General features: G+C 59.7%; 2 protein-coding genes across 4 annotated transcripts; one reads left to right on the top strand and one right to left on the bottom strand.

Annotated features, from left to right (window-relative positions):
- Positions 1-5513: 5513 nt before the first annotated feature.
- On the bottom strand, positions 5514-13331 carry ADAD2 (adenosine deaminase domain containing 2). Of its 3 annotated transcripts, XM_049622475.1 has the most exons (13): positions 12907-13330; positions 11913-12079; positions 10923-11476; positions 10671-10814; positions 7930-8070; positions 7562-7609; positions 7345-7470; positions 7103-7253; positions 6842-7009; positions 6485-6714; positions 6143-6371; positions 5766-5886; positions 5514-5681 (listed from the first exon to the last, which is right to left on the bottom strand). In XM_049622475.1, the coding sequence occupies exons 3-13, from the start codon at positions 11131-11133 to the stop codon at positions 5577-5579; spliced, it is 1674 nt and encodes a 557-aa protein (XP_049478432.1). In that variant the 5' UTR covers positions 11134-11476; positions 11913-12079; positions 12907-13330; the 3' UTR covers positions 5514-5576. The 3 variants fall into 3 exon arrangements, with proteins under 3 accessions (XP_049478432.1, XP_049478430.1, XP_049478431.1); XM_049622473.1 differs by having other exon boundaries at positions 10671-11476; positions 12907-13331; XM_049622474.1 differs by having other exon boundaries at positions 10671-11476; positions 11913-12035; positions 12907-13331.
- A 12-nt stretch (positions 13332-13343) lies between these two features.
- TAF1C (TATA-box binding protein associated factor, RNA polymerase I subunit C) lies at positions 13344-21472 on the top strand. The gene is given in 15 exon segments (XM_049622477.1): positions 13344-15521; positions 16385-16466; positions 16637-16734; positions 16806-16895; positions 16986-17059; positions 17683-17921; positions 18061-18177; positions 18270-18387; positions 18469-18540; positions 18665-18800; positions 18970-19113; positions 19922-20096; positions 20172-20203; positions 20205-20310; positions 20401-21472. Coding segments are annotated over 15 exon segments (2595 nt in total). The 5' UTR covers positions 13344-15383; the 3' UTR covers positions 21375-21472.
- Positions 21473-21542: the final 70 nt, after the last annotated feature.

Below are 21542 nucleotides of genomic sequence, written 5' to 3'. Positions count from 1 at the left end.
AAATACTGGCTGGAGAGAGAGAAGCGAGTCAGGGAAGGGAAGGCAGTACACCCAGGGTGTGGGATCAGCCCCACGGGCTGCTAGAGCTCAAGCCCGTCCGCACTCCAGTTGTCTGGGAGATGGTGTACCCAGGAAAACGCCAAAGGTTTATTGTATGAAAGTAAATTTCCTGTCATCCGGATGTGTATTCCGGTGTCCCAACAGGTACAGCTTAAACACTTTTTAGGACAGACCCAGAAATACCAGTTAGGGATGTTTCGTTTCCAAATACAGGAAACCCTATTCAGACTTCATTAAATAAGCAGGCAAACAGACAAAAGGAGACAGACTGGCTCTTATAACTGAAAATCCAGATGGAGTCAGGTAGGGCTTGTTCCAGGTGTTTGGCCAATGTCATCAATATCAAACAAGCTCAGATTCTCTGCATCTTCCCTCTGCCTCCCTCGGTGTGTCAGCTTCACCCCCAGGCTCCCCTCATGGCTACAAGATGGCTGCCCAAGCTCCAAGCCTCATAGCCCTTGTTCCATCAAGCCCACGGAAGGCAGAAGCCTTTTGTTCCCCCAGAATCCCAAGTATGTGTTTTCATTGAGTCCTACTGGCTGAGTGGTTTACTGCCACAGCCCTGAAACAATTTCTGTGGCTACACGGATGGGTTTACTTGAGTTGGGGCTCGCCCTGGAGCCGAAGATAGGCTCAATCAATCCCGCCCAAACCACATGGCTGAGAATGGGGAGGGTGAGTCTTCCTGGAGGAAAATTGGGGCACCGTTCCAAAAGAGAAGGTGCTGGGCAGGGACCACATCATTCGGGACAATCACAGCGTCTATAGGGTGCCGGCTGCCCCCACCTTCTGCCCCATCACTTCACACACATTCCTGGATTCTCATGGTACCCTCTGAGGAAGGTATGATTATCCCCATTTTACAGACAAAGCAACTGAGGCTCAGGGAAGTTGGGTGAATAGCCCGAGTCACCTGGCCAACAGTGATGGATTCTGGATTTGAACCCAGTCTGGCTGGCTCCAGACTCTATGCTTTTTTTTTTTTTTTTTTAACGTTTATTTATTTTTTTGAGACAGAGACAGAGCATGAATGGGGGAGGGTCAGAGAGAGGGAGACACAGAATCCGAAACAGGCTCCAGGCTCCCAGCCATCAGCACAGAGCCCGACGCGGGACTCGAACTCACAAAGTTGATGCCCAACCGACCGAGCCAGCCAGGCTCCCCAAGACTCTCTGCTCTTAACCTCTACTTCCTACTGCCTTCCAGAAGCCCCTGTAATATATATGTATATTCCCAATGGGCTCTCTCTCACTATAGACATGGTGCTAAGATCTAATCCTCCCTGTAAGACAGTATTCCACAGGGAGGATATTCGGTCTTTGAAAGAAGCAGGCTTCCCGGTCCAGAGGGAAGTCCTGGCCCTTGGTTCTGCTCTGGGTCTCACACACTCACCAGCTCAGCTCGGTGGGTTTCAAAGTTTATTTATTTTGTAATCTCTGCACCCAACGTGGGGCTTGAACTCACGACTCCAAGATCAAGAGTTGCACCGTCCTCCGACTGAGCCAGCCAGGTGCCCCAAGGGTGTTAAATATCTGTCAAAAAGCCCCCGGTCTCTGAGAGTCTCCCCTGTGTGAGGCCCCCGGCCAAGACTTCATGCACCTTATTTCGTCCACGAAGCGACCTCTAACAAATGAGAACATTGAGACACGGAATGGTCCCACAGATGGTAAGGGCAGAGTTGACATTGACAGCTTTGCCGGTTCCAGGGCCTGTCCCTGTGTTACCCACCAACTGGAGGCTGTCCTTTTCCCTTCCTGCTGGGGCCGGAGGCGGAGACTGCCACAGGCTTGCCAACATCCAGTCCTCTTCCACATTTCCAGTTTCCCTGCAGGTAGCAGAGCCACGGCCAAGGTTCCGGTTGGTGGAATGTGGTGGAAAGGGTGTGCGCCATTGTGGCACGGGGCTACACGGTCCTCTATGCTTTCCCTCCTGCCCTCACCCCACGAGCCCTGCAGATTCAGAGCAATACTCCAGGCCCTAAGCCAGGCGTCAGTAAACTACATCTGCCTCTCCTGTTTTTGTAAATAAAGTTTTATTGAAACACACGGCCCTTTCATTGCCTACAGTGCTTTGGGGGCTATCACCACAGAGTCAAGTCGTTGCAATAGAGACCGTAGGCCCACAAGTGGAAATATTTACTTTCTGGGTCTTTATGGAAAGTTTGCTGGCCCTGCCCTAAGTGGTGTGGCCCCAAGATGGCCATCTAATCCCCTGTGTCAATTGCACCAGCGGGAGAAGAGTTTTTCCTGAGTAAGCCATGGAAATTGCGGGGTTGTATGTCACAGCGTTTGGTCCACCCTGCATCCCGTTTCCTGTAGCAGCTTGTAAAGGCGTCCTCAGGTCAGAGGTCCACACCAAACCCTGGCCGCTGGCTCTGGCAGGGGTAAGGAGCCTCTGTCCCCAGTCACGTTGGCCGGGACCGACATCCAGACGCGTTGTCTTCTCGACCAGCACCAACTCTAGGCAATGAAATGTTTTTCTTTCCTAATGGCCCCAAGACACTTGTTCAGTCCTGTACATACATCTCAGAGCCATCAGCCTCTGTGATGGCCCATTTTTTTTAAAGTTTATTTATTTTGGTAGAGATAGAGCAAGCGGGGGAGGTGCAAAGAGAGAGAGAGGGAGACAGAATTCCAAGCAGGCTCTGTGTCGTCAGCGAGGCTCGAACTCACCAACTGTGAGATCATGACCCGGGCCACAATTAAATGGAAAATTTCAGAATCTCGTCTGACATCATACTCGAGCACGAGGTTTCTATTCTCTCTCTGGAACCAACTCCTGTAAAGAGGACATCCTATAATTCATTCATTTCCATTCAATGCTGGTTTATCAGGCATCTTCTATGTGGGAGACCCCTGCCCGGGGACACCGGGAGAAACAAACAGGGGGCCCACTCCGGGAGCTGGGAGCAAGACATGTCTGACAACAGCCGAGAGCCAGGCACGCCACCCTACTACCTTCCCAGTTCAACCACGGAGATCCCCACAGACTATGGCATCAGTGGCTGACTCACTTGCGGGGGGGCTTTCTTTGAGTCGTGCCCAGCTAGATTACATCACCTCGCGATTTAAATACGGGGGCAAAACTTCACCCCCAGGGGATCAGGCCAAGAAGACATGAACAGACTCTTCATTTCCAAAGCAGCCTTCGTCATCGTCCTCGCTGTGCGAAATGAGGACTGTCTTGGGAGGAAGGGCTCGGACAGGCAGATTTATGCCACGCGGGAACAAGTGTTCCTTACTTAGCAGAACAGAACAGAGTTAATGTCACTTTGAATAACTTGTTTACCCAGTGATTATGTGATGGATGGAAATCAAAAGCCTCATTGCATGAAAGTGCAGCGTGGGGTGGCTACTGTCGGCACCGCCGGGGTACAAGAAGTAAATCAATTTAAATTATCTCCTGGGGACAACAACGTGTAATAAACGGGCTAATTAATAGGCTTGGGTGTTTTAAAAATCCTCTCGTCCCTGAAAACAGTAACCAAGAGAAATCATTATTTCAGAGTCGGCCCCTGAGAAGTTTTCTTTTAGAGAAATGATGCCTAACGGGTAAATTACCCAGCAGTTTCCTCGGGCGAATAAGATAACCGGAGCTTACCTGGCTTTGGGGCCTCCCCCCTGCTTCAAACTTCCCGGGGCACAAGCGCATTCCTGAGCACCAGGGGCCAAGGCAGCCCCCCCCCCCCCCCCCCCCCCCCCCCCCCCCTTCCTCCTTCCCTACCCCTCCCTTTCCCTCCTTTCCTCCTCCCCTTCCCTTCCCTCCCTGCTCCTCTCCTCCCCTCCCCTTCCCTCCCTGCTCCTCTCCTCCCCTCCCCCTCCCCCCAGCAGCTTCCTGGGTGTTCTGCAATCACACCAGCTGGACCACTTTCTTTCAACTGCACCTCCCACCTCGAGACCACCACCAGGCAGCCCTCCTGATTACTTGTCTAGATGCGGTGACCCAAGTACGCTGAGGTTAAGTGGCTGGCAGAGGCCACACACACCCGGGGGCAGAGGGATGGTCCGGAGGGAGGGGACACCATGCCAGGATTTCAACATCAGCACTGGCCTGGCCCCGTTGACCCAGCTTTCCAAGGCCCACCCGGGGGAGCAGTCTGTGGTCCTGAGCCTTAAAAGGGCTGTGGGTGCAGGGAGCCTCGGGCCGCAGGGTGTGTGGGGCCAGGGAAGGGGGGGGGGGGCGGCATGATTTCAGCCATCCCTGGCCCCAGGTCTCCAGACGTCCCAGTGGCCCGTGCACCTGTTCCGTGGACACTGTCCAGGCTGGCGGGGTGCCCAGGTGTCCAGACACATGCAGGTGCGAGGATGGTCTTCCCTCCCGAGGCCCTCAGGGCACCTGAGAGCCCCCCCTCCGCGGGCTCCCTGCAGCCCCCTGGAGGGAAAGCGAGGAAAAACGCCCACCAGGCCCTGCTAGGCCCGCAGGCCCATGCAATCCCTCCATTCACCCAGGCGGAACAGCTGGGGCAGCACCGAAGGAGCCCTGCTCTGCACGACCCCCTCCGTCAGCTCCCCAGGGCTGCCATAACAAGTACCCCACCCTCGGTGACTTAGACAGTTATTCCCTCCCGGCTCTGGAGGCCGGAAGTCGGAGGTCAAGATGCCGGCAGGGGCTGGTTCCTTCCGGAAACTCTGGGGACAAAACCAGCCCGCGCCTCCCTCCCGGTTCTGGTAGCGGCTGGCCATCCTCGGCGTTCCTTGGCTTGTGGTCCCAGCGCTGGCGTCTCATCGTCCGTGTCCACACGGCCTCCTCCCTCTGTGTGTCTGTGTCTCCTCTTAGAAGGACCCCAGTCATGGGATTTAGGGTCCCCAGTCCCGGCCTCCCCTGGAGCTGGCAGGCAGGACTGAGCCACAGCTGGCACCACAATAAACCGACTCTGTGTTTACAAAAACCACAGGCCCAATATGGAGTCGCTTAGCCTGAGTTCCCACACCGAGGTTTGGGGTTTAATTCATAATCTCACGGCAGTTTCACTCTCCCTAGAAAGGTAGCCTTAACTGGTCAGTCAGGAATTTTTCAACCAGAGCCAGTGAGTCGGCGACCTGGGTCCTCTCTACCCCCCAAAGAAAGAGGAGGTAATCCGAATGATAAGACACTTTGCTTCTGCCCCTAGAAAGTTCCATGCCTGGGATAATCCTTTTCTGTTTTTTTTGTTTGCTAATAACATTCTTGCTCTTCCCCTCCTTGTAGAAAAACTTTCCATCTTGTCCAACTCCTTGGAAGCCCTCTCTGCTTGCTAGGGGGCCCCGCCCCACTCATAAATCTGGAAGCGAGAGGGCTGCAGGTGACCCCCTCCTCCCCAAAAAAGCCCAGCAACAGCTAGAATCCCCCAGAAACTGCACTTTTATTTAAGTCCCGGTGTGCCGTAGTCCCCACCCCCCACCCTGTAGGCCCCTCCCTGTAACCCCAATTTCTCCCATGCATCCCCCCCAGCGCCCCGGGCACCTCCCCCCACCCTTCCCCAGAGACAGCAGGGTCGAGCTTGGCTCGGGGACCTCGTCCGCTTCAGCAGGTCGGTTTCAGTCTCTGAATTTGTCCACGAGTGGTTTTGAGGGCCAAGCCCCCAGGCCCTGCTGGTCCAGGAGGAGAGACAGCTGCCTGCGAGCATCCTGGTAGGGTCCGGCCTAGGACAGGACAGGAGAGTTGGGGGGCACGTGCCTGCTGGGGGTGCGGGACCGAGGGGCTACAGGGGTGGGCAAGGCGCTGACCTTGGCTGCCTCGTAGGTCTTCAAGGCCAGGAGGCAGGACTTCCCGAGAGCTCTGGCAGCCTGGCGGAAGGCCCGGAGAAAGGCTGCCTTGCAGAGGCGGGAGGGAGGCCCGAGGGAGGTCCTGGAGTTGGAGAGAGGAGGTGTGAAAATCCCAGATGGCAGAAAGACTATCAGGCCCGCGCCACGCCTCTCCTGCCACCTCCTTTCTCGCCCTGGTGATCTTGGGTTCGCGGGTGTCACAGGGTGGGTAATGGAAGCACCGGCCACGGTCCCAGAGCTAGGACTACAACCAAGCTGGGGACCAGATATACTCTCCCTCCCCGTGGGCAGGGAGACAGGGACCCCTCACCACCAGCCTGCCCATCGGCCTTTCTTACTCGGCCTTCACACGCCCGGTGGCCACATCCACAACCTCAACGTCGGTGTCCCCCAGGCTCCAGTTGAGGCTCAGGCCATGGCAGGCACTGGGGGTAGGATCCGAGGGGGCCACAGGGGGCCCTGCAAACAGGTGCAGCGTGGTACGGGCATAGGGCCCCAAGACCCCATCTAGGTTGGGCCGGGTGTGGATGGCCCTGCTCAGAGTTGGGGGGTCGTGGCAGGGGTCGGCTGTGGGGACAGAGGCACGGAACGAGGTCTGAGTCACACACACCCCATCCCGAGCCCACCTTCCACCCTCACCACAGCTCCCCCCCCGCCCCCTCTCCCACCAGGGGCCTCACCCAGGACCAGGCTGGTGGCGTAGAGGGGAGGCAGGAAGTGGGCGAGCAGGGCGCCACCCAGCCCTAGCACGACCCAGCGTGCCAGCTTGTCGCTGGTGGAGAGGCAGCCCACGTGGGTGTCGCGCAGGGCGGGCGCTACGTAGCTCACGGGCCTCAGCTCCCCGCAGATGTGGGCCTGCATGCGGGAGGACGGGCTGTGCAGGAGGCTGCCCTCAGCAGACGGTGGGAGGCTGCAGGGGGGCAGGGGGAGCGCAGGCACCGGACGCGAGAGTCAGGTTTGTCCTCCTAGCCCCCCCATCCTGCCCTCCCCGATGCAGGCAGACCGAGGGACACCCCCACCCCGGACCCCCAACATACTAGATGTCATGAGCAGCTCCCTTGGGGGTGTTGCTGATGTACAGGTGCAGGAAGATCCGGGGCTTGAGGGCAAAGGGGGGCCCGGGCCCAGGCTGGGGGGCCAGTACCGACCGTTCCTTGCCCTTGGGGCCACCCTGTGTCGCCAACAGGAGCTGCCGGAACAAGAACCTGGGAGAGGCAGGTGGCGAAGCAGCTAGGGCCCTGGGGCCCCGCGTCCTGCCCCGGGGCTGCCCCCGCGGGCCTGCCCTGCCCTCCCCTCACCTGCGCAGGGCCCGGCGGGCCACCACCAGCCCGTGGCCGTCGTGGAGCTGCCGGCCCGAGAACTGCAGCCGGCGGGCACAGCTGCTGCTGCCTGTACCCAGCGCCACCAGCTGGTAGACCTCCTTGGCGTGGCCCCTGGCGCCGGGGACCTCTGTAAGGCGAGGGGGCGAGACGTGCCAGCCAAGGCGGGGGGCCCAGGAGGGGGGTGGGGGCTGCAGGCTGCGGGGCGGGGCAAGCCCTACCTCTCTCCAGGATGACCGCAGCCACAGTGCCCTTACAGGCCCAGTATGGGGAGGTCTTGTCCACCAGACGGTCAAAGCCGGCGCTGACCACGGCCGCGCAGCGCTGCTCGTGGGTCAGGATGTTCTCTGCACGTGGGGGGGGGGGGGGGGGGGGGGGGCCCCGCAGGCTGTGCCCCTCTCCTCACCACGGGGGCCGGGTCAATGGGGGCCCACCTACCTACACTCAGAGGATCGAGTGGAAGCCTGCTGGGGGTCTCTGGGGACTCTGGAAGAGAGACAAGGGGGCAGGTTGCCATGGGTACCAGCGCCTGCCCTCCGGTTTTTTGTCCTTCTGGAAGCCAAGAAGTTCCATCGGTGGGAGTGTGATCGGATCATCTTCCAGAAACCCCAAATTCCTGGGCTGCCCCCCGCCGGCCGGCCGGCCCTGCACCCCCAGGGTGGGGGGCAGGCTTCAAAGGAATTAGGGCAGGGGTCAGCTCACATCCCGCTCCCCGGCTCCCCACAGGCCAGGTCCTGATGCCCAGATGGTCTCTGCGACACCCCAACCGTGCACACGCCCCCACTGGGGTCACCGGCCCCCCTCACCTGGGCTCCCCAGCTGACTCCGGATGTAGCGGAGGGCGGAGAGCGCCGCCTGCTGTCTGGCCTCTGGCTTGCTGCTGGCCTTGACCGAGGGGCAGAGCAGGCCATCCACCTCTGCGCACGCGGAGAAGGGGAGGCAGGGGTCTGAGGAAGGAGGGAGGAGGGTGAAGCTGCGAGCCCACGGTCCGTCCCCCAGGGGGCCCACCTGAGCCACCCCACCCCTACCCTCACTGCCACCTACTGGCCGTCGGGCAATTTTGCCACAAAAGAAAACCACGAAAAATAAAAGAGGGGGGCATTCACTACAAACGACATAATGACACGTGAAAAATGAGTAGCGATATTAAAAAGACTACCACAAAATACAACACGTTTGAATGCACTCCAAACGTGCAGTGTGGATCCACGGCAGTCCTGCACGAGGAACGGATTTCGTTCTGGGGACCGTGGCCAAGGGCTTGTGTTCAAAGCCCCGCGTTCACGCACGACATCAAATGGTTTTATTTGCTCGCCGATTCTGCTCCTCGGTCGGCAGCACGCTTTTTCTTTCTTGGCTAAAACGTCTTCCTTCTTTAAGAGAGGAATCCGTTTCCAAGTACCGGGCTGCCTGCGACTAGCCGAGGTCGGGACTCCTGTTGCGGGAGCCTTAGCGCAGAGATTCACTCCCTGTGGGAGGACATCCGGAATGCCCCCTGGCGGGTGCAGGAGGAGCCCTGGCATCGGAGAAGCTCCTGGGGCCGGATTGACCACAATGGGGCAAGTGAAGACACCTGGCGGACCACCCCCCCCCCCCCCACCCCCCCCTGCACTCAACCCCCCCCCCCCAGCTAACGGTGCCCATGGTGGGACAGAGCACAGGCCTCCCGGTGCACCCCTTGGTGCAGCCAAGGACAGGAGGTTACCACGTGCGCTCGTGCCCAGAATCATAACCTGAACCCGGTCCCGGGGAGACACATAAACCCAAATGGTAGGACTTTCCACGAAACCACCAGCCTTTAGTCTCCAAAAACATCAATTTTTCCTGGAGACAAAGACGGGCCGGGGAGTGGTTTCACATAAAAGGAGACTGAAGAGACGTGGCAGCTCCACGACAGGTCACGCCGCGTGCGAAAATGGTTATTACCGAGACAACCGGCAAAACGCGGGTGTGAGTGGTTGTTAGGTTACAACATTACATCAGTGTTCTCGTTCCCGAATTTGATCACTCGCCGTCGTTATGTAAACTAATGTCCTTGTTCTCAGGAAATACACTTAGGCATTCAAGGGGTAAACTAACTTTGGTCAGAAAAAAAAATAATGTATTTATAGATACATTAAGAGGGGGAGAGAGAGACATCCCCAAAACGAAGGTGAAAAGGCTAACTGGATCTCGGTGAAGAGCTTCTAGGAGCTCTTCCTTACTATTCCTTACAATGTTACCAAATAAAAGCTAGAACTAAAAAAAGCGCCCACCCACATAAACAAGGGGCAGGGGTATCCTAAGCAGAAGGGAGAGGCGATATAACCCAGTGGTTCACACAGTGCAAATCGGCTACAGCCTCTCTGGCCTCAGCCTTCCCGTCTGTAACGTGGGGACAAGACCATGCCTCTCTTAAGGAGTAGTCATGAACGCTCAATGAGTTCATGTGGCCGAAGCCCTTCCAACAGGGGCCTGGCTCATGGCCCAGGACCCAGGAAGGTGAGCTATGATCGTCTGTGCTGAACCCGTCTTCTTATTTTCTGCATTCTTGATGCTTCTGAATTTGGGGCTTTGATCCTGGAGACTGCCTCTCCTAGGACTGGCTAACTCCTAGAGAGGACAAACCACTTCCCTGCAAACGCACCTCTGACACAGAAACCAACCAATCCAGAGCTCATACCCCGGCCACCAACCCTAGATCACCCCACGGACAGGTACTGGGCAAGTAGGGATCCCCTCATAAGCCCAAAACTTACTCAGTGCCTTGCTTTGCACAATCCTAGGCTTACCCAGCGTACCTACCCTGTCTCAACCATTCCTTCCCAAGAAAACCCCAACAAAGGCCCTGCGTTTTTCTCCCCCCCCCCGCTTCTGCCTCCCAACCAGTTCTGGTCCTGTCCCCTGTGGCCCTATGTGGCGAGGTCTGTCTCCTTTTCCTACGGATCTGAACTTCTTCCTCTTTGACAGTCATTTCCACGCCTGCTGCCTTACCACCCATGATGAAAAGAAGACCCAAGTACGTTTTTAATACGGTACCTTTTGGGCTATTCACTTGGGGTTCTCTTCGGCAGTTGTACAAACGCACCCAACAGCTGGACAGATAACTCTCTTACCATCTCCTTAGAAACTGGGAATGCTCTGGCATAAGGGAACCTGGTTTTGGGACCTGGGGTCCTGCTCTGTGTGTCTGTGTCGGAGGTGGGGGGGGGGGGGGGGGATACACTGAGGAAGAGGAAAGGACAGGGTAAGGAATACAGCTCCATCCAGGGCTGCCATGATCACACTGGGCTTGAGAAGTCACTCTGGGAGCTACAATGTCGGCATGGCAACTATAATTGCATGGACTTGGCCCTCAGAAAAAAACAGTGCAGAAAGGCTGGGTGACCTGGGCCAAATCCCTTAACCTGTCGGAACTTTCAGAGGGCGACTTGCTGAGACCTCGCCAGTTGGATGTCTGGGGGGGGGCTCACAGCAGGTCTCCAGCAGGCGGGCTCCAGGCTCAGGCCCAGCTCACGGTCCCTCCTCCACCCAGGGAGCGCTGCGATCGCGGGCCTCGGGGCCTCACCTGCCGTCTGGTCCTCTCGGAAGACCAGGGAGACGCCCAGACTGGCTGCATACTGCGTGAGCAAGGCCACGGCCTGGCCCGGCGGCGGGTCCTTGAGCTGCAGGCCCAGCTGTCCGGCCGCCTTCTGGAGGTCCCCGGCGGGCCCTGCGGGCAGGACAGAGACCCTGGGGGACCTCCCCATCCGTGCCCCCAAGTCTTCCCGTGCCCGGGCTGCCCCCAGCTCCCTGACTCCGGTCCCCGCCCTGGGCCCACCGTCCAGTGCTGCCGAGGCCTGGGGCTGCCCGTCCCTGTCGTCGTCGTTCTCCGCACTGGGGGCGACCGCGGGCTCCCAGGGGTCTTGGCCCAGGCTGGCTGAGGGCTGCCAGGGGCTGGGCCTGGGGTTGATTTGCAACGACGCCGCCAGGCGAGGCTTCCTGCGGCCGCCGTCATCCGTGCCTGGGGCGGCGCTGGCTGTTGAAGCCATGGCTGAACGCGGGGACCCGAGGGGACAGCTGACCCAATCTCGCTCTGACTGCGCCCTTTTACGCGCGTTGGCGCGGCTTCACGTGAGGAGCACGGGGCTCGGCGGACTTTGCCTGGCAAGCCCCGCCCCCACCTCGCTGCTGGCCAATGAGAGCCTGCAGGGCTATGTCGGACAGCCTGCCCAGCCAATTGGAAGGCCAGCCTCCTGGATCTCAACGGCCAGGATGCGGGGCCCCGGTTGAGCGATCTCGCCCTTCCTGGGCGGGGGGACTTCAAGCAAGGAGTCGGGAGGGGAGGAAGGAGAGCGAGGTTCCCGTTACGTGTTCTGCCAACCCCGAGTGGTCCTGGAAGTGAAAACCAGGGAAGGGGCCTGGGGATGCGCATGCAAAGCCTCACCCTTGCTCCCGCCCCAAGATGCCCCCAACTACACTCATCACACCAGACCGCCCCCAACCAATAAGCTTGCGTGAGTCCTTAGGTGTTATCAATCAGAGCAGCTGCCCAGCATCTGAAGGATCTACTTTGGAAAACTTCACTGGAGGCCTTCCCCAAGCCTCTAGCCACAATTAACCATTTGGCAACCCCGGCTTTTTTTTTTTTTTTTCCCCCGAAGGAGTTTTAAGTTGACTTGTAAAACTACCACGGGACAGTAGATAAGGGACTAGGGATGAAGGAAAACTAGCAAAAACAAGATGAAGTTAGGGATGAGGACAATTTACACACGGTCTATGATGCAGTACGCAATTGTTTTAAGGGGCCACAAATTTAACGGAGTCTTACGGGAGCCAGCGAACAGGAAAATGTGACCACTTGGTTCACAGTCCGGAAGATCTGTCGCCGTTGCTGCTGCTGCTATTGATTGCCACCTTTGGGTCTGACGGTGCTAACCAGGGAGCGTGGATGCTGGGGCAAAGAAGGAACAGTTGATGGATCCAGGGACGTTTGACCTGGGAAGACGGGCAGGAAAGATTCACGCGCACTGGAGAAAAAGTTCTCAGACAGTTAGACTGAAATCAGACCCTTAGAAATTGATCTTTTAAAAATAATCGTTCTCAGGGATCCTGGGTGGCTCAGTCGGTTAAGCATTTGAATCTTGATTTCAACTCAGGTCATGATCCCAGGGTCCTGGGTTAGAGCCCATGTGGGGTTCCACACTGCGTGTGGATCCTGCTTGGGATTCTCTCTCTCCCTCCCTCTCTGCCCCTCCCCTGCTTGTACTCTGTCCCTCTCTCTCAAAATAAACATTTAAAAAATATTAAAAAAATAAAAATAATGGTTCTCAAAGTGTGGTGCCTGGATCAGCATCACCTGGGAATTCATTAGAAATGCAAGTTCTCGAATCACATCCCAGACCTACTGAACCAGAAACTCTGGGAGTGGGGCCCAACAAACTGGTTTGATAAGCCCTCCAGGGGATTCTGTTGCACGCTCAAGCTTGAGAGCTATTGGGTTAAGATAATGGTAAGATTTATGATTGCATGGTAGTTCTTACAGTGTGACCCCCCCCCCCCCCCACACACACACACTCACACACAAGGGCAATCAGCATCCACTGGAAATTTAGCAATGCAAATGATCGGGTTCCACCCCACCCAGTAACTGTTTTACACGGTCAAATGATGCCATGGAAGCTAGAACTTGAGAAGCAATGCTTAGAGCTATATTTGCTTGACCACTGGGAGAGTTTCATGCACTCTAGGGGTACCTGTATCGCTGGTTATAAAGCCTGCTTTATACATCAGATGTGAGGACAATTCTTTGGATTTCTACTCACTGATACAGCGCTTGGTTCATAGTAAGTGCTCCGTACTCAGGAAGTGTTTGTTGAATGAATTAATTTAATACTGAACAGCAAGCCTGCAGAGATGGGATTCGAATCCGCATCAAACCGGCCTTCATTACACGGACCCGAGGGGACGGTATATACTTCTACTGTCCGAGGTGCCGCCTCCATGACCATTCTCCCTCCACCCGGGAGGTGGCGCTCCGCGGCGGCCGCGCAGGCCAGGCTGGGAGGCGGGACTTCCTGCCTTCAAGGGAGCACTTCCGGCCCGGTCCGGAAGACCGTTAATAGCCGTGGTGGTGCGGTTCCATCTCGGGCGCTGGAGTCGGGGGGTAGTTTGCGGGCTCCCTCGTGGCGCGCGGGTTAGGCAGGTGCCCCGCGGAGGTCCAGGTCGCCGACGAGCACAGCGGAGCCCGGGCCACGTAAGTGCGCGCGCCGCCCGGACGGCGGGGCGAGGGGAGTCTCCGGGCTGCGAGCGGAGCTCCGGCTTGGTCTGTGCGCGAGTCCGCGGGCTCCACGCCGTGTGGCTTTGGGGACAAGTTCCCCAGCCGCCGCACAGGGGGCTGTCAGCTCCTGCCTCGGGGTGCGGTGAGGATCCCACAAATGCAACGCGTGGCAGCAGCCGTCCGGCACACAGCGGTTCCCGCGGGGCCTCTGCCGGTCGGAGGTGAGGGCGGGAAATGAGGCTGCCTCGTCCGGGGGGGCTTTTCCGAGCCCGTGGGCTCCACCAGCGCCCTCTGCCTGCCTGGGTTTGTTTGAGGCTGTTTGGATCCTTTCTCGTCGTTCATTTCTGGATTTGTTCTTTCAATTTATGTGCACGAATCGCTACTGTGGAGCGTATACCGAGGCCCTGGGAAGAAGTGAAGTCCCTTCCCCATGGGGGCTGTTGGAGCAGTTTTGAATCAAATAGCTGCATCTGTAAATATCTAATCATACATCGCAGTGCGTGCTCTGGAGAAAGTGCAGGGTGTGGGGGGTGGAGAACCTGCGCAGGATTTTGTAGGTGGGTGGGAAAGATGCTGATGTTGATTCTCAGCGGAGAGATGGGTGTGCAGTGAAAGGCAGTACGGCGGCGAAGAAATCCCTAAGGAGGTCACTGTGCTTGGAGCCCAGGCACAAGAGATGAGCTAGACGCGAGCTGGAGATGTGTTTGGAGACGTGCCCACGCTGGTTTATCAGGGATGCAGCCCCCTCTGGGAGGCATGGGTACTCCCTAACTGCCTTCAGGACAGAAGGTCCCGGGGAAGCCAGTGTTTTGCACAAGGGTTCACTGAGCCCTTCTTTGATTCCCGCCACTGCCCTCACCTGTTCTGTTGTGGGAACGAGGAGGACGGCAGCAGCCAGCCCCGGGAACCCTGCCCTGGGAGAGCTCACAGTCTGGCAAGACTACCTAGAGTGAGGCTGATGTGCCATGAGAAACACATATTCATTCATTCGAGAAGCGTTTATCGGCGCTTCTGCGTGACAGGTGTTTTGCATGAGATGCAGGGGTGTAGGGGGATTACAGAATAAACCTGTAAAACGCAGTGGCAGTTCCAGTTCCAAGGGACAGTTTGTATCTGGCAGAGCCCTTTGACGTAAATCTATTTTTTATAACTTTTATTCTTTAGACATAAATTTACTATTATTTAATTTTTTAATGGTTTTTTTTTTATTATTCATTTTTGAGAGACAGAGGAGTGCTAGCGGGGAAGGGGCAGAGAGAGAGGGAGGCACAGAATCTGAAGCAGGCTCCAGGCTCCGAGCTGTCAGTACCAAGCCCGATGCGGGGCTCAAACTCACTAACCACGAGATCAGGACCTGATCCGCAGTCGGACGCCCAACTGACTGAGCCACGCAGGCACCCCAAGGCATAAACTTATTATTAATCAACACACAGTTGCATTTTCTGCAAGGTACTGTACCTGACAGTGGGAAGACAGATGAAGAAGACTCCTTGGCTTTGGGTGAACTTGAGTTGGTCTTGGGAGCGTAGCCTGGGATGTAGGGTGTGTAGCCTGCAAATGTGTGGTTGTGACACGTGACAGCTATGGTACAAGCTGACCCCTGGCCAACTGTCTGACTTCATCCCCTCCCGTGCTCCTCGTTTATTCTGTGGCCTCCCTAGTTGTTTCTCACACTTTCCTGCCCCAGGACTTTTGCACATGTTGTTCATTCGGCCAGGAGCCCTCATCCCAATTGTCTGCGTGGTTCTGTTCCTCATCATGTTCAGGCTGTGGCAAATGCCACCATCTGAGTGAGGCTTTCTCGGGCTGCCATCACCTCCCTCATGGTTGGTTGGTTGGTTGTAATATAGCCCTTACTAACATCTGGCGGGAGGCTACATGTTGATTTTTCTTCATTATCCACCTCCTGAAATAAAGTAACAGTCTTTTCGGGAGACTCTTTACTCTCCCGGGAACCCCGCAGGGTGCTGTCAGATTCAAGTCTCTGAGAAAGCTCTCGACGCGTGGTTCTTGTTTTGCAGGATGGACTTCCCCGGCTCGCTCCCACCCACGTTGTTTAGGACCGGCCCCCTTGGTGTGAGTAACACCCCTGACCTGTCTTTCATGTGCAGCTGGAGAGACGCGCTCACCCTGCCTGAGCCCCTGGCCCAGAACTCCCAGGTGAGGATAGCGGGGAGAGCCCCGGCAGCAGCCCCTCCACTGCCCCCCTCCTTTTCCAGCATTCACACCCACCGTCAGGATGCAGGGTGGCTTTGCATTAGTGCAAATCTGCCAAGACACAAATCTGCCACGCAGAACCTCGCCTTGGGGTTACGGAGGACGCCCTACTCTCCCCAGAGGGTTTCCTGAGCAGGAGCTGTCGCCTCGCTCGTCCCCCCCGCCCCGCTCAGTTTTTCCCACATTTGCCCGGCAGATACTCACTGATGAGCCCCTCCAGGGCGCCGGGTACCTTTTTAGGCCCTGAGAATCCAGCGTGAGTAAGTCACATACACCCCCTGCCTCTGGGACTAAGGGTTCGGCTGAGTGAGAACAGACCAGTGGGGAAAGGATAAAATCAATACCGAGTGTGATAAGGGCTCTGAACCAGCACAGTGGGGATGAAGGGGGGCGGGGCAGGGGTGCGTGGGAAGGGATGAGGCGGAAGGGAAGGAGAGGCCTCTGGGACAGGAAGGACAAGGCTCTTTGCCTGGAAGCCCGAGCCATCTGGCTCCCACTCGGAGACAGGCTGCCTAAGGATTATGCCAGGCGGGCGGGCCTGTGGGCTCCCCAGGTAAGTAACCGCGTGGTGTCCCGAGCAGAAGCGAGAGTCAGGCGGCACTCGGGTCACCGGTAGTGGCACGGGGGCTCCTTCTTTGAGAGCCAGCGCGGCTGTGGGTCAGAAGCGCAGATTGGCCCCAGGCTCCCTGTGTCTCCATTTCTTCACCAGTAAAGCGACGGGGACCGTTGTACCAGTGAGTTAATAAATGACACATGGCAGCGCCTGGGACCGTGCTCACGGTGTTGTCGGGCTTGTGTTTCCTCAGAATGGGGTGTCGTGCACGGCCGCAGCCCAGCTCTGGGAGCCAGAGACCCCCGGGCCCCTTCCCTTGCTGCCTCCTGGTCCCGGTAAGGATCTTGGTCCTTGGGGCTCCCTCCCAAGCTGCTCCCATGTCACTTCTGTCCCCCACCCCCCACCCAAAGGCCTTCCCTCCGGTCATCTGGGACACCTGGCTCCACTTCTGGGCCCTTTCTGGTTCCCGAGACGAACCCCTTCCCCAGCCTCACTGTTCCCTCAGATCCCTGGGACCCTGGGGTGACCGCCCGGGACCTGCTTTTCCGGGGAGGTATCCCGTTCCGAAGAAAGCCCCGGGCCGTGCTGGATGTGACAGAACAGGTGGGTAGGCGCACGGTGGCCAGTGTCGTGTGCCAGGGCTGTGCTTAGTGACCTGGCCTCCTCTCCTGCAGCTCAGCCGCTTCCTGTGGGACCACGGGGACATAGCCTTTGCGCCCCTGGGGAAGCTGATGCTGGAGAATTTCAAACTAGAGGGAGCACGGGTGAGTAACCCCGGTCCCACCAGGAGAGAGGCTTACCCGCTTCTTGGGGTAACGTCGGCTGTGCGAGCTTGACAAGGCCTTTCCACACAGAGCCATTCTAAGAAGAAGACAGTGGTCAGTGTGAAGAGTCTGCTCCAGGACCTCGGTGGACACCAGCCCTGGGGGCAAGTGGCTAGTGAGAAAGGCCGGGCTCAGTAGGCCTAGCTGGCGGGGGGGGGGGGGTTGGGTGGAAGGAGCCAGGGCACGGACGTAGGTTTCTGTCACGGTCGTTTCCCCTGCCCCGTGCAGTCATGAGCCATAGTCCACACACAACTGGAAGTGGAAGAGAGAATTCGGTTCACGGACCGCAGGCATGGCTGCATCTGGGTGCTCAAGTAACGTTAATAAGGCTCTGTCTCTTTTTTTTCTCATCCACTTGGCTTTGCTTGGCTTATCCTAGACGAACTGTTTCTAAGTGGCAGTGAGAGAGCTTTTGATTTCGAGGAAGAAACCCGGTGTCTTTCCTGGGGCACCAGCAGAAGTTCTGGGAAGGGGGTGGTTGGCCTGGTCTGTGCGTCGCTTCTCTATGAGGCAATCACTGTAGCCAGAGGTGACATGTGACCACCCTTGCAGCGTGCGGGGCGGGGCGGGGGGGGGCGGCGGGAATAGGGTCGTTTCCCAAAGGAAGAGATTCTGGGTCGATGGAAACTGCACCTACTGGCCTGGCCTCCCTTGGGATGGAACCTAGTCTTCCTCTCTGTCACTGCCACTGCCGCAGCCTCACCTCCTGCCCTTCTTTTGTCCCCAGGTGTCCCTGGGCTTCCCTCAGCTTCCGACAGCGCCGGTTCTCCATCCTCGGGGGCCCCGTCCTGGGCACGTCTGTGGCCGGCCTGCTGGGAGAGCTGCTGCATGAGGAGCTGGCCACGCGGTGGGAGCGGCTCCTCCTGGACGACGCGTTTACCGGGGGCGCGTTGGCCTGGGTGCCCGGAAGGACGCCCCAGGTGGGACAGTTGGTCTACCCTGCGGGAGGCGCCCTGGATAAGCTGCGTATCCTTTCCCGCCGGGCCAGAGGGCGTGGAGGCGGCTCCCCGTGGGGCGAGAGATGCCCCCGGCCTGGTCTCAGGGCAGGATGTCGGGGGCTCACGGTGACCAGAGCTCACACACTTGTCCTTAGCGAGAGGCCCAGATTTCCAAGAGGTCAGCGTGGCCCCAGGTGGTGACCCCCAGGCCCTCGGCGACCCTGGCCACATCCAGCTCCGAGGGCCTGTCCGGCAGGTGGTGACCCACACCGTGCAAGGGGAAGGTGAGTCCCTGGGACACCCCCTTCCTCCGTCCTTTCCCCCTCACTGACCGGCCTGCTGCCTGACTCTGACCCCGACCGTCTCCACCCCTCAGCCCTGCTGGCTGTCCGGTCTGACTACCACTGTGCCCTGTGGAAGGTCAGTAAGCAGGGGCGCCCCGCCCCCCTCCGGGTGCTGCAGATCGGGAAGGGGGCCACAGGGATCAGCCTCAGGTGAGGGGCTCAGATGGGCTGCTCTGCGAGGGGGTGGGCGTGGGAAAGGGGAGGTCAGCTGACCCCAGTTGTGCCCCGCAGCCCTCACCTGCCTGGGGAGCTGGCTGTCTGCAGCCGTTCGGGAGCCGTCTGTCTGTGGACCCCCCAGGATGGGTATGCCCCCTTCCTGTGACAGTCCTCTACCCCGGCGCGTCCTGGACCCCGGGCCGTGTCACCCCGGTACCCACCCCCCCATCAGCCCCCGTCTCCCCGCCCACGGCTGGCCCGTCTCCCCAAGGCTGCAGCAAATTTACAAGGACCCCGAGACCCTTGTGTTCCGGGACCCCTCTCCCTGGCGCTGGGCAGACTTCACGGCCCATCCCCGGGTGCTGACCGTGGGTGACCGCACTGGAGTGAAAATTATCGACACTCAGGTGAGGGGAGGGGACCGGCACCGGCACAGCAGAGGGACAGAGCGGATACATGGGGGAGGGCAGGGCCGGGGAGGGGGCTTCCCCAGAGGGCCACTGGTGGGGGGGACTGTCAGGTGTCTTGCCGTGGCCCCCGGCTGCACGGGGGAGCTGACCTGGGTTCTTCCCCCAGGGCCCACCCGGGTGTGGTCTGCTGCTCTTTCGTGGCGGGGCAGAAGCAGCGTGCCAGAAAGGGGAGCGCGTCCTGCTGACCCGGTACCTGGGGGGGTGCGGCCCCGAGCCCCTGTGCCCCACGTTCCATCTCATCCTGACCCAGGTGAGCGGTCCCTTCCCTCCTCCCCCTTACGCCATCCCAGAGACGATGGTCAAAACAGGAATCACAGAGACGACACCCCGGAGACTCTTCCGATGAGTTGATGAGCCCCTGAAATGTGCTGACCGGTGGGTGGGACCTCACCGCGGGGAGGACACATCTGAGCAGAGCTTTAAGGCAGCCCCAGGGATGGCCCAGCTGAGGGAAGAAAGGCGCGGGGTGTCACAGGGCGTCTGAGATTCCCCCGAGGGCCCGCCCCCCGCATCCCCCAGGAGTCTTGGGGTGTTAGTAGGTGTGTGTCGAGCGTAGGTTCCAGGCTCGGGCGGGTTCGGGGAGGGCCCAGTGGGTTCCTATGTGACAAGACTCCTCTGCGCCTCTCCTGAGAGCCTGTCCCTGTGTGGCGCTTGGGGTGACTGACGCACCCGGGAAATGCCTCCCCTATGACACTAGCCGGGGGTGGGGGGAGAGGCGGGCAGGGCAGCCACAGCGCTGGGTCAGCTCTGGGGCCTCGGCTCATCTTGAGAGCCGGGATACACGGGGGACACAGAGCTACCCGTCTCATCAAACACTTCTCTCGCGCCTCAGTCGCGTGCCCCCTTCGGTCATGGGCGGTCACCCGTGGCCCCCTGGGTCTGGTCGCATCCCCTCTGTCGCAGTGCCCCTTGGTCGCAACCTCCCCCACATTCACCCCCATCGGATGCCCCTGCAGTCTGGTCTGGTCCTGTCCCCTTGGTCCCCCCCCCCCCCCCCCCGCCCCCGATCACATACTCAGTCACAGCCCTGGGTCTCTTTGTTTTCTTGTCGCCCCCAGTTCTCGCTCTACCTGGTGGATGAGCGCCTCCCCTTGGTGCCCCTGCTGAAGTGGAATCACGACCTCCCCTCCGCCCCCCTGTTTGCCCAGCTGCTGCCCCCGCCCCAGCCCGGGCACGCACAGCCGCTGCTGCTGGGGGGCCAGGGCGGGCACCTGCGGCTGCTGCAGCTCGCAGGTGAGGGGCCGGGCGGGGCCGTGGGCAGGGGCGCAGGATCATGGGCGGCCCCTCAGCTCCCCGTCCTTCCTCCAGGAACGGGGGCCTCCGCGCCCCGGCTGGCGGGCCCCCCCCCAGTCTCTCCCCTCCAGCAGCGACTCCCTCTCCGCGTTCCCCCTGCTGGAGCCCAAGAGTCAGTGGCGGCTGCAGGAGCGTCTGAGAGCGCCAACCCTAGGTGCGCTGGGGCAGGGGAACGAGTGGGGGGGGGGGACTGCACCCCCCCCCCCCCCCCCGGCCCTGGCGTCACCGTCACTCCCATCTCCAGGTCTGGCTGCCGCCCTCCTGCCCTCTGCCTCCGCGCCGGTCCTGGTCCTCTTCCAGCTTTCCGCGGCTGGGGATCTCTTCCACCAGCGCCTCGGCCTCCAGGCGGACCCCGGGCCCGCCTCCGGCGCCCCCGTGGCTTCCTGGACTCCCCAGGCCACCGCCCGCTGCGGCCGGTGGCTGAAGGCCCTGCTGGAGGTACCCCTGCCTCCCCCCGTGTGGGCAGCACCCACCTTCTCCCACCGCCGTGTGCTAGGCTGCGTGGAACCGCGGCAGACGGAACAGAAGGTGCCGGAGGGTCTCCGCGCGGCCATGGCCGAAGGGCGACTCCTGCTGCGGAGGGACCTGGGCGCCGTCCCCTCTGCGGAGCCACCCCCTGCCCCCGAGCCAGGCCCCGAGGACGAGCTCAGTGCGCGTTTGGAGGCAGCCTGGGACGGCCGGGCGGCCGCCTGGTGGGAGAGCCAGCAGGGCGGGAGCTCGGGGCCCGGGAACCGGCGCAAGCGGCCCAAGCGCCGGACTCAGCTGTCCAGCACCTTCTCCTCGCTCAGTGGCCGCCTGGACCTCTCGGACGCCACCAGCCCCCGCCGCAGCCCAGACCGGACATCCCCTGAGGCCGGGCCTCAACCACCGGTGACCCCGCCCTCCCAGGAGCTGACCCAGGAGCCGTGGGCTCGGGGTGTCCCCTCGGAGAGGCAGCAGACGCTCCGGGACTACATGGCCAGGCTACCGCTCCGCGGGGACCCCCCAGGAGGCATCTCCTCACCCCTGTCCCAGGCCTCCAGCGTCCGGGCCACCCCCTCCGGGCAGCAGCCCCTCCAGGGTGGCTCAGCGGAGCGGCCACTCCGAAGGCACACACTGGGAGGTGCTGCCGTGCCCTCTTCCCAGACCTCCAGCGGCCGGGCCACCCCCTCCCGGCAGCAGGCGCCTGTCCCCTCGGGCTCTCAGCCGAGGAGGAGGAAGCCCCGCATGGGCTTCTGAGGCCCCGGGAAGCTGCTCCCCCACCCCGAGAGCCCTTCTTCTCCGACAGCTGCCCCTTCCAGGCTGGAGCCCAGGAAGTGGAGAGAACAGTCTCCAGGGGGCAGACCTTTCTGCTTCCTGGAGGTCATGGGACTGCAGGAAATACCCCAGAAATGATCGGGAGCCAAG

Source organism: Panthera uncia (genome assembly GCF_023721935.1).
Source record: "Panthera uncia isolate 11264 chromosome E2 unlocalized genomic scaffold, Puncia_PCG_1.0 HiC_scaffold_20, whole genome shotgun sequence".
Classification (NCBI taxonomy): domain Eukaryota; kingdom Metazoa; phylum Chordata; class Mammalia; order Carnivora; family Felidae; genus Panthera; species Panthera uncia.
This window is presented reverse-complemented; position numbering and strand designations above follow the sequence as displayed.